General features: G+C 46.5%; 1 protein-coding gene across 8 annotated transcripts in view; it reads right to left on the bottom strand.

The window, feature by feature from the left end:
- The window catches only part of SLC44A3 (solute carrier family 44, member 3), a 74719-nt gene that overhangs the window by 37577 nt on the left and 20368 nt on the right, over nt 1-16774 (bottom strand). For all 8 annotated transcript variants that reach the window (XM_011991498.1, XM_011991500.1, XM_011991497.1 and 5 more), the window contains 2 exons: nt 14896-15020; nt 11548-11734 (listed from right to left, as the gene is read on the bottom strand). In XM_011991498.1, the coding sequence (XP_011846888.1) occupies nt 11548-11734; nt 14896-15020 (312 nt within the window). The remainder of the gene's footprint in view (nt 1-11547; nt 11735-14895; nt 15021-16774) is intronic.

Raw genomic sequence — 16774 nt, forward strand, 5'->3', positions numbered from 1 at the left:
GCTTGGCCTTTGGCATTACGTGAAACAAATGCCAAAGTCAAGTACCCATCATAATTAAAAATATACAGAGCAAAAGATCAAAATCAAAACCACACATTTAACTTGTAAATAATACCAACGGTGATAATGACAGTGACCATTGGTGGGCAATTTCCAAGACACCTGACATATACTATAATACTCATCCCACTTCGTGGATGTGAAAACTGAGGTTTAAAAGAGGCAAGGAGGTTGGGTATGGTGGCTCATGCCTATAATCCCAGCACGTTGGGAGGCTGAGGTGGGCGGATCACCTGAGGTCAGGGGTTCAAGACCAGCCTGATCAACATGGTGAAAGTCCGCCTCCACTAACAAAACAAAAATTAGCTGAACGTGGTGGCAGGCACCTGTAAGTTCAACTACTCGGAAGGCTGAGGCAGGAGAATCACTTGAACCTGGAAGGCTGGGGTTGCAGTGAGCCAAGATCACGCCACTGCATTCCAGTGTGGGTGACAGAGGAAGACTCCACTCTCCAGAAAAAAAAAAAAAAAGAAGAAGAAGAAGAGGCAAGTAACTTTTGTAAAGTCTCAGAGCTCAGAATTAGTAGAAGGAGAATATAAACCTGAACACATGGGACTCTAAAAAATCTGTAGATTTCCCTACCACACGACTTTGTGATGCAAACCAAACTCGGCACATTGATGAAACCACACAAAGCTATTAGTATCACGTTATAGAATCTTACTTCACTAAAAATTTAAACTTTGTAAAAGAGACAAGGGTCTTTGTTATCTCAAAAGGAATCTATTTCAGATTTCATTTCAAGAGCAAACTCTTAGCACATTTAAAACCTCTACTGGGCCTCAGTGTTAACCTTCCCAGGTTCAGATCCCAGCTTGACCCCTTTGTGGGTAACCCTGGACAAGTTATTTGGCTTCCTGGAGTTTTAGATACCTTATCTGGAATAGCTAGAGGACTTTTAGATTCCTTATCTGGAATAGCTGGAGGAGTTTTGGATTCCTTATCTAGAATACCTGTTTCCTGGTGGTATTCTGAGCATGGAGTGAGATTACTTGGAAAACACTTGCATTGTGTCCAGACCATAGACAGATCGCACCATAAGTGATCATGGTTTATTACTATCATTAAATTTCAGGAGCACAGTGCTACATTCAACTGAGGCCAGCAAGGTTGCCTTAACAACTTTTTGCCATTCACGTGGCTATACCCTGCTTTCTTTTCTCTCCTCTAAAGAAGTCCTTTAATTAGCTCTGCTGGTAAATCCACTGGTAAACCCAAATTTACTCTGCTGGTAAATCCACTGGTAAATTCACTGGTAAATCCAAATCCCAGCTTCATGGCTGCATTTGATTTCCAGATCTTTTCCCACTATGGATTTTAAAACAACTACTACTGGGAAGAAGATGCGTGCTCTGGTCTTTGGTGAAAGCTATAGCTTGAAGAACATTTAGAGATTGTTTCATATTTCCTGTCATAGCTATAAATTGACTTTAGGTTCGTCATTCAGGAGTCCTTAGAAATTCATAGTAGGATCTGTGTGAAGGAAAGGGGAGGATATCCGTGCTGTAGATCAAAAACTGATTCCACTGACTAAGGCTGATCTTAATTCCCAAGCTCTATGTTCTGCTGAACAAGAGTTACATTGTAAGAAACAGTGGAGCAGCTTGATATACAGAGAGGTTAATATTTTATGAATGCTGGGCTCACTTTGGCTTGGAGGCAATCTCTGTTTTGGGTAAGGCATGGATAAATGCCTATGCTTTTCTAAAATGGGGTGATTCAGGGCACACTTCAGGAAACATTCCCAATACCAGAGGAGGTGGCCCCTCCCAAGCAGAGTGCCTGTTAGGTAGATGAGGTCAGTGGACTTTGAGAACCACTCTGGAATTTCAGAAGTGCTCTGAGCCAGGGAAGAAGTACCTGCTCCTCCTACAAGGCCCAGCAGCATCAGCGACAGATTATGCTTTTGCAAAACTAGGTTTACAATATCACGAATAGTTTGAGGGCAGAGAACATTTCCACAGAACAGGAAGGATGATTTCTTCAGGCAGACAAAGGTAAGTATGTCCTACAGGACCTGGACACTAATGGGGGCCAGACTCTCCTCTCAGCTGCCCTGTGCTGTCAGGGGCACATATGCACACACCTCCCAACCTGGCACAGTCAGCGGTGGGAGCAGCTAAAGTGATGAGTCAAGATCCGCTTAGACATTATTTGGCATTCTCCCAAAGAATGGCATTTGGCATTCCCCAAGGAAGCTGAACCGCAAGTTATTTTTGGTGATCACTATTGTTTCTGAATGTCCTTATCAAAGCCATCTTCTATTTGTTCCTGGGGCTTTTAGGACTTTCCTTTAGGGCAGGGTTTGTCACCGACGTTGTGGATCAGATATTCGCTGGGGCTGGGACTGTCCTGCGCACTGAAGGGTGTTAGCAACATGCCTCGCCTCTCTACACAGATGCCAGGACGCTCTCCCTCCCCTCCCGCAGCCACGACAACCCAAAAATGTGTCCACACATTGCCAAATGCCACATCAGGGGCAAAAAGTCACCTGGTGGGGGGCACTTGAGAACCACTGCTTTAGACCAACGTTCAGGGGCGCTCTGGCTTCAGGGCGAAAGCAGGGAAACAAGTTGGATGCAGCTCTGAGCCTGCGGTTGCAGAGCCTGTGGGTGGGGCAGACGTGCTTAGGCACACATGACTGCCCTCTCCTGGATGGCTGTGTCAATGCAGGCAAGATCCCCTCATCACATGACAGTTGCTGTGTCTCTATGGACTGGGCACTACAGCTACTATCATCGGTAGATAACGGGTGTTAAAGGGAAGTAGACTATGGGTAGATCCCAATATATGACGGATCTCAGGGGATAGCAGTGGGAAGAGCACTGAATTGGGAGAAGGCTTGGTTCCAAGCTCAGCTTTGAAATGTGTGACAAGCAAAGTGGGCCACAGCTCTCTGATGGTGAAGATGAGAGTAGACAAGATGAACTTGGGATAGTGATTACTGGCTTGGGCTTGAGAGTCACACAGGCTGAGAGTCACATCTCTGCACTGTGCCCTGAGCAACCTTGGGCAAATAGTGGGACTTTTTTTGAAATCTGCCTCATCACTTGAAATCAGAGGATAGTAATACCTACTTCTCACACCCTTGGTGATCTCGTCCTGTCTTGTGGCTTTTAGTGCAATACACATAGCTGTTATGAGTTAAGTATAATAAACAGGTAAGGCTGTTAGAATATTAAGTGCAATAGGGTCAGCTACAGTGAGTGCCACACAGGGTTAGCTATAAATGAGATATAGGTAGATAGAATTTCAATTCTGAAATTAATGTACACATTTATTGAGCATCTACTGCATGCTGGTATTATGCTAGATCTCAGCTATTGGGGGAACAATAAATGAGGCAAAAAAAAAAAATCAGAGAGAGGATACCATCTAAGTTACTATCAGAAACTTACATGCTCCCATATCGGTCCATTCATTTCCCCTTCTTTTGCACAACTGTTTTATAAATCCCCCCTTCAACCTTCAAGAGCTTCCTTCCCATCCTCACTCTCAGCCAATGATCTTACCTCCTGTTTCACTGAGCAAACTGATGCAATCAGAAAACCACCACTAGTGCCGACCACCTCACACCTAACCTGCTATCAACACAGGTCCATAATCTGAGCCCTCTCCCAGAACATCATATTAATAAATGGTCCATGATCCTACGGCCACACTTCACCAGATCCCACTCTTTCTCACCTGTATGAACATAACTTTTCAATAATTTTCACCCTCTTCATCAAAATCTTTCCACTGAATCATTCTCAACTATCATTCTCAACTGAATCATTCTCAACTATCTCTCATCTTTAAGAAAAATCTACTGTGGACTCTTTCCTCTTCCAGCTTCCTCCCCATTTCTGTTCCTTTTAACAGCGAAATTCCTCAAGATTGTCTATACTTGCTCTTACAATTATTTTCCTCCCATTTTCTCTTCACCTGCTCCAATCATGATCATTCAGTGGTCAATCCTCAGTTCTTCCTTTAGTGGCAGCACTTGCCACACTGGACCACGCACATCTCTGTGAAACCCTTCACTCGCATTCCAGGGCCCCACACTCCACCCTTTCTCCTTCTGCCCCCGGTCACTCCCTGTCAGTCTTCTTTGTTTGTTCTCCCTCATCTCCTGGGCATCCTGAAGTGCCTCAAAGCACAGTCCTTGGATTTCTTCCCTTATCTATCTACATTCATTCTAATCTCTTGGTTTTAAATACTATTAATATGTTCCCAAGTTCCTAAATGTAAATCCTAGCCAGGACCTCCTCCACTAACTTCAGACTCAGATAGCTAACTGCCTACTTAACATCTCCATCTGGTGGTCTAAAAGACATGTCAATTAAAGCAACTAAAAATTAATTTCTGATCTACCCCTAAAATGCTATACTCAAATTCTTGCCCCATATATCAGTTTATGGCAAAGTTATTTTCCAGTTGCTCAGGCCAAAATCCCTCAGAGTCCTCTCCGACTCCTCTTTCTTTCATGTAACCAGAAAATCCAATTTGCTCTACCTTCAAAATAGATGCAGAATTCAATATGTCACACCACTTCCACCATTATGACCTATTCCAAGCCACCATCCTCTTCTTACTGAATCACTGCTATTAAAATGTAGTCAGGTCAAGTTTTTATTCTGCTTAAAATCCTGTAAAAACTTCCCAATTCAGGTTAGAAGCCAAAGTTCCTACAAAGGTCAGAAAGGCCCCAGGATCTGACTGTGTGCACCCTGACTCCCCCCTGAACCAAGCTCTCCCTCGCTCACTCCACTCTGGCTGAATAGGCTTCCCTTGCTGTGCCCTAGAACTCCGGCCTCTTGCCAGCCCCTGTGCCTGGGCTGTTTCCCCTTGCTTTAGATGTTCTTATGGCTCTGCACTCACCTACTTCAAATCTTTCCTCATCATCACCTTCTCAGTGAGGCATCCCCAATCACCAAATTTAGAATGACACCCTGCCCCCTCATGCATTTCCTATTTGTCCTTTCTGCTTAATTTTTCTCCATGCCACTTATCAACTTTTAAAGTACTATAACATTGACTGACTTATTTTATTTAAGGCCTGTCTCCTTCTACCCTCCAAACTGGAAGAAAAGCTGTATCTCCAGCATTTTTAACAGGGTCTGCACACAGCAAATACTTAATAAATATTTGTTGATTGAATGAATGAATGGATATATCTTCCTCAAGTAATATATCTATTAAAGAGATTTGGAGACAATTTTCTAGAGCTCTTCCTTGAGAACATCAAAATAATCTGAATGACATTCATAATGCAATTAGCTGTAAGTCTGGATATTATTAGCAAGCTTTAAAGCATTTCAAAAGACTAAGGTGATATAATGATTGTTGCAGATGGCAGTTCCTTAAGGAAGGCAGTCCAGCTGGTTGGGATAATTCCCCAAGGGAAGCAGGCCTAATTTGGAGGGGTTCTACTTTCTAGCACATTCTGTGCACTTGGCCTTGTCCAGCACACTGACCCAAGGGTCCTGCCAGCCCCAGTCTGCTGACACTCATCCTGCCTGTGTCTCGCACTAGCTTCAGCTTCTGTTCTGGCAGCATGAGGATTAGGAAAAAAGAGAGGAAAGTCTCATTGACAGGCAGCCTGCAATATATGGGTTCTTCATGTATCCATCTCATTTCACACCCATGACACTGATGTGATGTTACTCCCTGAGTCAGCACCCCTAACTGAATCCATTCAGGTATGGAACTGAGCTAAGAGACACAGAAAGAAAAAGGCATGGTCCTGGCCCTCACATGTTCTTCCTCTTGTGGGATAACAATACATCCTGCTTTATTGTTCATCACACTTATCACTAAGGAATGCATATTTCCTTATTCACTGCCTCTCTGCCCACCCACTAGAATGTCAGGCCTGAACAGCAGAACCGCTGTCTTGTTCACTGCTGTATCTCAAGTACCCAGGGCATGTAGTGTGACTCCAGGGCTGACGGGGCAGGCATGAGATAAATCGTTGTTGAAAGAATGAAGAATATAAAATACACAAAGAAAAAAATGGAGGAGAAATAGATCTAAGTACAGCTGATAAATTTATAGGAGATTTTCCAAGAAGAATAATACTCAAAACCAATCTTGAAGAATGACTGGTTTGAGGAAGCAGTTTAGGGGGAGAGTTGGGGTGAGAGCTGGGCAGGGGAGGGGATTCTAGAGGAAGATCCCAACAGGAGCAAAGGTATGGGGACGTACGTGAAGACTGCTTTCCTTTGCACCTTGCCAAAGGGACCAGGAACTTCTGAAAGGCAGGAGCTGTTACAGCTCTCTCCTGTGCACCCTCCCTTCACTCTTTTCCTAGAACAAGCCTGGGCCACTAGCAGGCTTTTGCAAAATAACTTCAATTATCTTCTAGATCTCTAATAACTTAAAAACACAGACAATTTTCTTTTAAATTGTGTTATTGAATGTGCCAGAGAAAGCAAAGAATAAGCCACAGAACTGAAGGTACTAGATGTTTCTTGGTCAACATTAATTCCTAATACAAAAAATACATATGGTTCCTTATTTGCAAAGCAAAGCCCTTGTCTCATCTCAGCCTCCTAACATCCTTGTGAGGCAACCTTACATCAGTTTCCCATTACAAAAATGGCAAAAAGGAAGCACAAAGGCAGAGCCAGCCTGGGTTCCAGGTCATTGGATGGGAAACCTATGGAAAGCTCTCTGTCTGAGCCTGCTGCCTCCTTTCCAAGCCCACCCCTTTGTGTACCCCAAGTACATGGTGTATGCTGTGTGCAGCCCTGTGATTAAATCTTCTAACTGCAGCACAGACCTGGAGGGCAGCCCCCACCCCTGCAAAAATCCAATAGAGGTCTCTTCCATTGTACAGACTCTGGAGCTTCCAGACCATCTTAATGACCACTGGAGGTGACCAAGTCATCTGAGCTCCTTCCAACCCACCAGATTACCAAGGTTACCACAGTTTTCACTTTTTCCTATTGGATTTTAGTAGTTCCTGTCATATTGCTGGTAACAGACAAATCCCAATGGACTAATAAATGTCATTGTTGGGTGGTGCAGGATGGGGGTTTGATAAGATCTGCTGAACAAGAAATCCCCAAACAAGTCGGAATTTGTCAACTAGTTAAGAGAATGATTAACGGTCATTAGAAAAATAGTACATCTGGGCAAAAATGATCAACCCAAGTTCGCTTCAATCTCTCTCTTTTTTTTTTTTTTTTTCGAATGCAGCCAAAAATAGTATTCATTCAGCCATCTGACACAACTTAAACAACTATTTGTGTGGCTCACACCCATAATCCCAACACCTTGGGAGGCCAAAGCGGGTGGAGTGGACTGCTTGAGCCCAGGATTTCTAGACCAGCCTGGGTAATATGGCAAAATCCTGTCTCTACAAAAAAAGCACAAAAATTAGCTAGGCACAGTGGCACGTGCAGCCCCAGCTACTGGGGAAGCTGAGGTGGGAGGATCACTTGAGCCTGGAGGTTGATGCTACACTTGAGCCTGAGCAACCGATTGAGGCCCTGTCTCAAGAAAAACAAACAAACAAAACCAACAAAAAAGACCATTTCCACACTGAGGACGCCCACACACAAAACCGGGCGCTAACTGAAGAGTGTGTCTGTTCCCCTGAAGCTGCCTGTGGGAGGTGGAATGAGACAATCGGGCACTGTGTAGCGGGCTCGCCATCTGACCACCTGGCGCCTCTTCACAACAGGTGAAAGCGGCTCAGAGTCCCTCTCAAGTGTTAGCTGGGGCATCTTCTGAAGATCAAAAAGTGATGCAGCTGCTGATCTGCCCAGCCGCAGAACCAGGCTCTCTGGCACTGGTGAAAAGGCCTCTGAGAACAAAGGGGACCCTGTGTACCTGGGTCGGCCACAGGCAGGTGGAAGGAGGGGACAGGTGATTTGGTTTCTATGATGCCTGACCCCAGCGGGGTGAGGGGGTGGTGGTGGCTCTGCGTGGCACCTTCTCTCCTGAAAAGCCTGAAATCGACCTGCTCATAGATGCCTCCCATAGGTCCGGGACACCCAGTTTCCTTTCCGGCCCCTCGACTGTTCTCGCTGTTTGCTGCTTGCACTGACAGCGAATTGTCACACTTCACTGCGTGATCCTGAGAGGTGGCTGCAGAATGACACGCTACCTTCAGCCCTGAAGAATAACCTCCAGGTCTGTCTGCAGTGGAGGCCACTAAGCCCTGGGCCCAACCTAGGCCTATGCAGGGGCACAGGCTGGCAGTTAAGGGACACAGGCTGACAGTTTATGCCCAAGCCGGCCTTAGGGCTTGTTCCTCTCTGATTTCACTGACCTGGGCTCTTCCCTTGACCCCTGTGGCCAGGTCCTCTCCTTGTGCTGTCTTGACCCCTGCTGCATCCCCCTTTGTCTCTTTCTGTATTTTCTGACCTGGCAATTTCCAGCCTGCCTTCTGAGAAGCCCTCCCTGACTCGCAGCATGGGTTACAGCCTTGTTCTGGTGCTCCCGTAGCTCCCCAGATTTCTCTAATCATCATATCCATCAACCTTCGCTGCAATCACACGTTTCATTGTTGGACCATCCTGCTCGACTGTAAGTACTGAGGGCAGAGAGATGACCTCAATCTTGTTCTCTACCTCCCACTAGTGCCGTGCTCAGCACCTCATCCCCACACTGCCCACCAAATACTTCTCAATTAAATTAAAACCATCCCTGCTCCAAAACATCATGGGGTCTAGCCATAGACACAATTCCTTTTACCCAGATTCACAGCCAACAGGAGCCCCCTGGCTGGACTGGCTGCACTGAAGGAGGCAGGAAGAGGAGGGTCCTTCACTGGTCCTGAACCGTATTTCCTAAGACCTCACTGTTTCTCTGGTGATTCTCTAGAGGCGAGGGTACAAGCCCTACAGTGCCGCTGCCCAGGGCCACTGCCACCACCTCCATCACACCTCATCCCCAGCTCGCTCTGGCTGTCAACCTCGAGCCCCAGACACATTACGGGCACAGCCCACATCCACCAGCCAACTGCTATGGTCCCCAATGAAGCTCAGCTTCATCCTGAGCAAATTTGAAGAGGCCTATTTTTATTTCCTAGCTTTCAATCTCAGATGCAAGGGAGGTGTGAGGTAGTGGAAAGAGCACAGGCTCTGTTCCAAAGCCTGGAGTCACAGCACGTCATGCCTCCCAGCTGTATGACCTCAGACACATGACTTCCTCAGAACCTCAATTTTCCTGCCTGTGACTTGAGCATAACAATACCCACGTCACATGGGGACTGTGATGCCTGGGGGACAGAACATAAGAAAGCATCCATACAGAGATTAGAATCTAGGACATTTTCAAAAAAAGGTTTGTTTCACTTCATGCACCGGGGCCACTGCCCTTCCCTTCTGACCAGGGCTGAGCGCCCTTCAAGCTCCCTTGAGGAAGACCATCCAATGCTGAGACTTCACCTGTCTCATGGTATCTATTCTCCCCTCTTTTCTTGGTAATGGAACCTCTGATTTTTAAATGGTGCATGGCTGCCGAAAATGAAACTACATTTCCTGGTGTCCCTTGCAGACAAGTGCTGCTATGTAACTGGGACCTGGCTGGTGAGGTGTGGGAGGAAGAGCCACCTGTGGCTTCTGGGAGGGGCATGCTCGGTTTCCTCCCTGCCACCTTCAAGGTCGGAATAAGGTACAGCAGTGGGAGCCTGAGCGGCCGTTCACTATGAGGTGGAAGCAAGGGCAGAGGCTGCAGAAGAAGAAAGCGGGTGCCTGAGTCCTTGAGTTCTAGGGAACTAGGCTGGGATGGATCCTCTCTGTGTGAACTTCATCTGTGTGACAGAGAAATTACCTTACATCCTACTTTAGCCACTGTTGTTTTGAGTTTTCTTTCACTCCCAGACAAACCTCATTCTGATGGATTACACTCCTTTGACCAATGTTCCTCCCTGGGTAATTATCAGAAGTTCACTGCAGGCCTTCAGCAAGCTTCTAGGGAGCCCCCAGCAGAATGCCCCTATGCACCTCTGAAGGTGGAAACATAGGCCTCCAAGGGCTGCATCTTCCAGGGAGCCTGCTGACCGTCTTGGCACTGTGGCCTCAGTTAGCTCCAGAGGAGAAGGAAGGGGACTGAGTTACTAAGAATCTATTACATAGCAGCTGTTCTTACTTATATAACTGGAGCCGGTAAAGGACAAGATAAACTTGAGAAAACGTTAAGGAACTGCATCAGCCTTGCTGCTTTGACATCAGCTGTGGTCCTTATCTGTCTGGTGACAGTCTCAGGAAGCCACTTACTCTTTTGTACTTGTATCCATGTGTACTGAATTTGGGTCTTAAGAAAATCAAAGAGGAGTTAGAAGAGATCTAGACAGTACCACTCAAAGTGTGGTCCACAGACAAGCTGTCTGACCTCACATTGTTAGTGAGATAAACAGCTTGTGCCAGAATGTAGATCAACCGCATCACTAAGCACACTGTTTCTCAGCTGACATTGTTTTTTCCACAGCAAGACTTTCTCAATGAAGGAAGCAATGGATTGATGTCCATTCTAGCTAAGCTCCTTGTCTGGCTTCAGACTGCACTCTGAATAGTACTGCTTTAGAATATGGTTGCCCTGTTATGGAGCTTTACAAAAACATATACTAGGTCCCACCCCAAACCACGTGAATCAGAATCTCTGAGGCTGGGGCCCAGATAACTGCATTTTAATAAAGCACCAAAGCCGATTCTGAGGAATAGCCCAGCTGAAGAACGACTATGTGGATATGAAAAAAGGATGGAGGAGAGAATTTTGTCTTTTCAGGACCAAGGCATGTGAACTATGAGTTTGCTTTAAATGTACACTGGCTCTGCGGGGCATAACACATTTTTTTTTTTTTTTTTTTTGAGACGGAGTCTTGCTCTGTCACCCAGGCTAGAGGGCAGTGGCATGATCTTGGCTCACTGCAACTTCCACCTCCCAGGTTCAAGCAATTATCCTGCCTCAGCCTCCCGAGCAGCTGAGACTACAGATGCATGCCACCACGCCCAGCTAATTTTTGTATTTTTAGTAGAGAGAGGGTTTCACCATGTTGGTCAGGCTGGTCTCGAACTCCTGACCTCATGATCTACCCACCTCAGCCTACCAAAGTGCTGGGATTACAGGCATGAGCCACAGCGCCTGGCCGCATAACACATTTTTAATAGAGTCTTTCCTGGGTTCTTCTTTATCACCTACTGGTTTGATAGGGGTTGGCAAATTACCTTGGATAAAATTTATACCTGGAGACATCTGGTAACATTCTTACTATTGGCTTTTGTTCATATTGCAGTTTTTCCTAGAGCTTTCAGTCCTTACTGAATTTATTCTCTCGTGAAACACAAACCCAGCTTCTTTAAAACCAATACAAAAGAGGTAAAAGAACTTCCCACTTTCCCCCATGACAGAGCCCCTAACACCATCACTGCTGTCATCAGACACCTCTGGCTGAAGGAGGGGTTTGGTGCCTACAGAAACAGGCTAATGGTTCCAAAATGGTCTTCTGTGTGTGACTCCAAGGTGATGGAACCCACACCCACTGTCCCTTACCTGCAGTTCCCAGGCTCAGCAGCACAGCCACCCAGAGGACCCAGAAGAAAATGAGGATGGCAAATGTCCACAGTGGCTGGAACAGCAGGAAGGGAGCACTGCTGATGGCTTTATTTGTGATTTGGAAAAGCTCAACTGTCAATTTTATTCTCTTTCTGAGAACAAAAATCAAGACGAGCAGGACTGCCTGGTGAGAAAGGGGTTTGAGTAAATTACTTTCAAATAATGGAGAACTGGGTAGAGCTTAAAGCAAGCCCTATTATTATTATGACATCTCAGCAAACAGCTCTTTTAAGATAGTTACTCACTACTTTGTTATAATTTTACAGGTGCATTTGCAAACACTAATTGAGCATCTAGTAAGTGCTGGCCCCTGGAATAGATCTTAATAGATATAATAGTGAACAAGACACAGTCCCTCCATAAAAGGCCTTGTAGTCTGGTCAGAGAAAAATATAAAATGAGAATAAGGTCTTCTAATGTCAAGGAACTGTCTTATATCCTCCCCTCCACATCCCACAGAACCCAAGATATTGCAAAGGGCAAGCGAATATGAGTATGAGGCAAAAAGACTCAAAACCACCTTCTGTGCCTTCTTCTAGCATTCTCTCCCTGCATATAAACATTTACAAATCTCATATTAATGAAACAAACCATTCTGCACTCCTCCAACCCCATCCAGCCACTGCCATCTCTTACTCCTTTCATGACCGAGCTTCTTGGCTTGTCTACACCCATCATCTGTACTTCCACACTCCAACTCATTCTTCAACCACTCACAAACATCCAGACCCCAAAATACTTTTGAAATGGCTCTCCCTGAAGTCACTTCATGTGACCTCCTGAGTGTTAAATGCCATAGAAACATTCCACGTCTTGCTTGACTTCAGCATGGCATCAGATCCCTTGTCCACTCCTCTTTTCTCAAAACTTTTTCCTCCCTTGGCTTCCATGATCTTTCCTTTAGCTCTCCTACTTCTTTAATTGCTGCTTCTTGAGATCTTCTAGGGGTATCTCCTATTCCTCTGTGCTTTTAGCATCCTTCCTAGATGCTGACAACCTCCAAATAAAAACCTTCAGCCTCACTTTTCTCTAGGTGCTGGAAGAATAAGCACATAAGTTATTGACAAGGCCATGGATGTCCTACAGTATGTCAAACTCAGTTTATCCTGAATCAAATTCATTATCTTCACACTAGAACCTCCTCTTCCCCCTGTATTCTTTATCTCCACTGGCCCTAATTTTTCTGGACTCTTCAAGAGTAAGTTAGGTTCCCCTCTTGTGTGCTCCCACTTTATTCCACACTTACCCTATTGTACTATTTAACATATTCTATAAATGTTTTCTCATCTGAATCTCCCATTAGATTAGGCTCCTAGAGAGCAGGGCCTTTCTTATTGTCAAGGACTGGCAAAGTACCCAGCACAATCCCAATTACCTCTGGTTCAGTTTCCTCAATACCTCTCATGCCATCCTTTCCTCTCTATTTTCACTGCTGAGGCCACAGCTTAAGTCTCAGCCTCTTTCTTCTAGACCCCAATAACCTCATTAGCTTTCTGCATTTAACCTCCCTGACCCCGCCCGCCCCCCAACTCAATCCCTCCTCCACTCCACAGCGAAGGAGACCTTTGGAAAGTGCAAAGACAAAAGACGGTGTATCCCAGCTCAAAATCCATCCACGGCGCCCCATTGCCTCTGGAGAAAGAACAAATCTATCATCATTGCAGATCAGCACCTTCCTGACATGACCCTCCCTGCACCTGCATCTCAGGCTTCCATCAAGGGAACTTCCTGCAAGTCACTCCCCTGCCCATGTGTCCTCATGCATGCTGTGCCCTTGGCCTGAGATGCTCTTTCTCTTCCAGCTGTGCTGGAGCATTTCTGCCCTCAACAGTCAAGTGGAGGAAAGACAGTCAGATGACAGTGGGATAAACTCTGCAGAAGCTGCTCCAGGATCTGGGAGCACAGCCTCCTGACCACACAGGGAGGGATGTCAGGAGAGGCCCCGCGAGACACCTAGAGGAGACCCTTCAGTTGTAAAGGCTGAGGAGGAACTCCCATCTGGGCTTTTCTGAGGATGAGTGAACTAGCTCATCCAGCAACCGGGAATTGGTAAGAACTCATGACAAATGAACAGGAGGTAAGCTGGGACTCAATTCTGCCTTCTGGAGCAGCCCCTGTGCAGAACTCATGGACACAGGTGAAAAAAGCCTCTCTGCTCACATGGCCTCCCCTCTCCCTAACCTTGCCCTGGCCCTGAGAGCTGGGTGGCATAAATGGTGCAGTGTGTAAACCCAAAGGGAGCCCTGTGGAGGACAGACAGAGGAACCGGACCCTTCCCAGCTCCCAGGCCAGCTCCTCTTCCCCCATGCCCAGCCTGGGGAATACGGAAGCCCTTTCATCTCTAGCCTCCTTTGCAGACTCTGTTGAGTGTCCAGCCTGGTCCCCGCCTGAGGCAAGAGCAACCAAGTGCTTTACTTTATTATACCCTTGCTCCTTGGCACATTTTATGTGAAGATCACAAACCCAAAACCTCACCGTGGAAAGGAGAAATGTGAAAACTACCAAATATGGGAACAGAAGGATTTCCTATGAGAGAATTTTGTTGGTGTGAGAATCTGCATTTGCTGCAAGATTCAATGGGCTTGTGGAAACCCCTGGCTTTGCAGCTGTTCCACAGAACAGTCAGTAACCAACACACCAGCAAGAACGACTCTGGGTGACCTGAAGCCAGTGCAGGGCCTGCCCCAGGGCCTTGTGATTGTAGCCTTCCTAATGGCCCCTGGAGAGGGTCCTGAATGACATCTGGTTGCCAGCCACTTACCGCCAGTAACTAATACCTGCTCCCTCAATATTCTAAGTTGGCCTGTTTTCAACTAGAGAGTTCACTGAGGAGGCAGCAGGTTCTTTGAACACCAAAATAACCCAGTGGCCAGTGGGTTTGGAAACAAAGGGCTCTGTGTGCTAGAGGGCAGTGGGAGCTGAGCATACACTGGCAAAAGGAAACTGCTCCTCACAAACAGGGAATGGGAACCGCCGTAAGCCTGCCTCCGCCCATCCACCATGCCCACCTTGTAGCCCCTCAGGGCTGAGAACAGCGCAACAACAGGGATAACACAGCAGTCTCTGGGAGGTGGCAGAAATGACTTGGGAAGAAGAACTAAAACCTTTTTTTTCTTATTTTTGGAGGGTTTTGATTTATTCCTACACAGTTATCTCAAATCCAAAGAAGGCACATTCTGAATCAAAAGGAAAACAAATTCTAGTTGTTTTTGGCTAGAATTCAATGATTTGGATTTCAGAGTTCTGGCTGGCTACCTGACCTACTGCTGGAAGAGCATTTCTTACCGTGATGCCTGTAGATACGATAGCAAACCCCAGCACACACTTCATATTTTCCCTTTCTGTGTCCAATTCTATGCTGAGGTCATTGGTATAGTCATAATACAGCCACCATAAGACACCGCAGACAACTAGAAAAGAGAACAGTAGCAGAGCTCAGGGCACGCGCCATGAGATAACCTTTCCCCAGCACACAGAATCATTCAGGGAAGTCCAGCCACTGCCCACTGGCTGTGTGGCACTGCTCTGGCACTGGGTCCCAAATACTCAGACCCAACAGGCAACTGCTGCCCTCTGAAGAAGCTGGGCAGAGCCAGGGCAACCCATAGAGGACCCACAAGTTCTGGGATGATGCTTGTTTTGGGAGACCCAGGATGGTGACCTCAGAACACAGGTGCCTAACCCACAGGTTGGGTCTGGACGCGAGCAGGAGGAAAACCCCATGGACAGGATGGTGAGAGGGACAAGGCTAGAGCTCACTGTCTAAATGTTTTAAGCAAGCTCTGCTGGTGATATCTCCTGTGGGAGCCTGGATGTTGGCTGCTCACCCACAAAACCGGGCGAATTTACATGGCCTGTGGGAATCACGGAAGTCAGAAGCTCATTTGGAAGATGCCCTGATGTTGCAAGTACTCCACATTTAGGTAAGAAATACCACCTTATGCCATATCCACAGTAACTATAGGAAGGTTGGAGTGGACAGGAAGAAACCTCCCTCAGAAGTCATTGTGCCTGTCCTCCAACGCAGGGCTACAGGGCTCCAAGTTGCTGAGGGCAGAGCTGATGACTCAGGGTAATGGAACATGACAATCACGTCAGTTTTTAAAAGTTAAAATATAGTCATCACTGCATGATGATATTTGGATCAACAATGGACTGTATATATGATGGTGGTTCATGAGATTAATAATGCTGTACTTTTCCGTGTTTACATGTGTTTAGATACACAAATACTGACCATTCTGTTACAGCTGCCAACAGTATTCTGTACAGTTTAGCACGCTGTGCAGGTTGGTAGCCTAGGAGTAACAGGTTATACTATGTGCCCGGGTGTGTAGTAGGCTCTACCATCTAGGTTTGTGTAAGTGCACTCTATGATGTTCACACAATGAGGAAATTGCTGAGTGATGCATTTCTCAGAACACATCCCTCCCCATCATTAAGTGATACCTTACTGTATGCCACACCAGTTGGTAAATGGCTGCTGCCTTGAGCCTCCTGTGTGCCCTTGTCCCTCAGACCTCTTTCCCAACAACTGCTGGTGAGATCCACGATCCAGCAATCGGGAGGGAAATATGGGCACAGTACAGGGTCTCCAGGACTCTGCTTCCACGCAGGCCTGTGTGTCTTCTGGCTGGTCAGAGCCTTTGCATGACAACTATGGGCACCCATGTGCCAATGGGTGAGGTGCACATTCAGAAGAAATCCTTTAAAATACTCCCAATGGGTACTGGGATTCTCTTTTAACGTTATGGATACCAGCTCACACTATTGGAAAGTTCATCTCAGGGGCAGCATAACATAGCAGAAAAAACAACGGATTTGGCTGGATGTGGTGACTCACGCCTGTAATCCCAGCACTTTGGGAGGCCAAGGTGGGCGGATCACTTGAGCTCAGGAGTTGGAGACCAGCCTGGGCAACATGGCAAAACCCCACCTCTACAAAAAATACAAAAATTAGCTGGGTGTAGTGGCATGTGCCTGCAGTCCCAGCTACTTGGGGGGCTGAGACAGGGGGATTACTTGAGCCCAGGAGGTTGAGGCTACAGTGAGCCGCGTTCACGCCACGGCATTCCAGCCTGGGCAACAAAGTGAGAGCCTGCCAAGAAAAGGAAGGAAGGAAGGAAGGAAGGAAGGAAGGAAGGAAGGAAGGAAGGAAGGAAGG

The sequence above is a fragment of the Mandrillus leucophaeus genome, unplaced genomic scaffold (genome assembly GCF_000951045.1).
Source record: "Mandrillus leucophaeus isolate KB7577 unplaced genomic scaffold, Mleu.le_1.0 Scaffold397, whole genome shotgun sequence".
Taxonomy (NCBI): Eukaryota; Metazoa; Chordata; class Mammalia; order Primates; family Cercopithecidae; genus Mandrillus; species Mandrillus leucophaeus.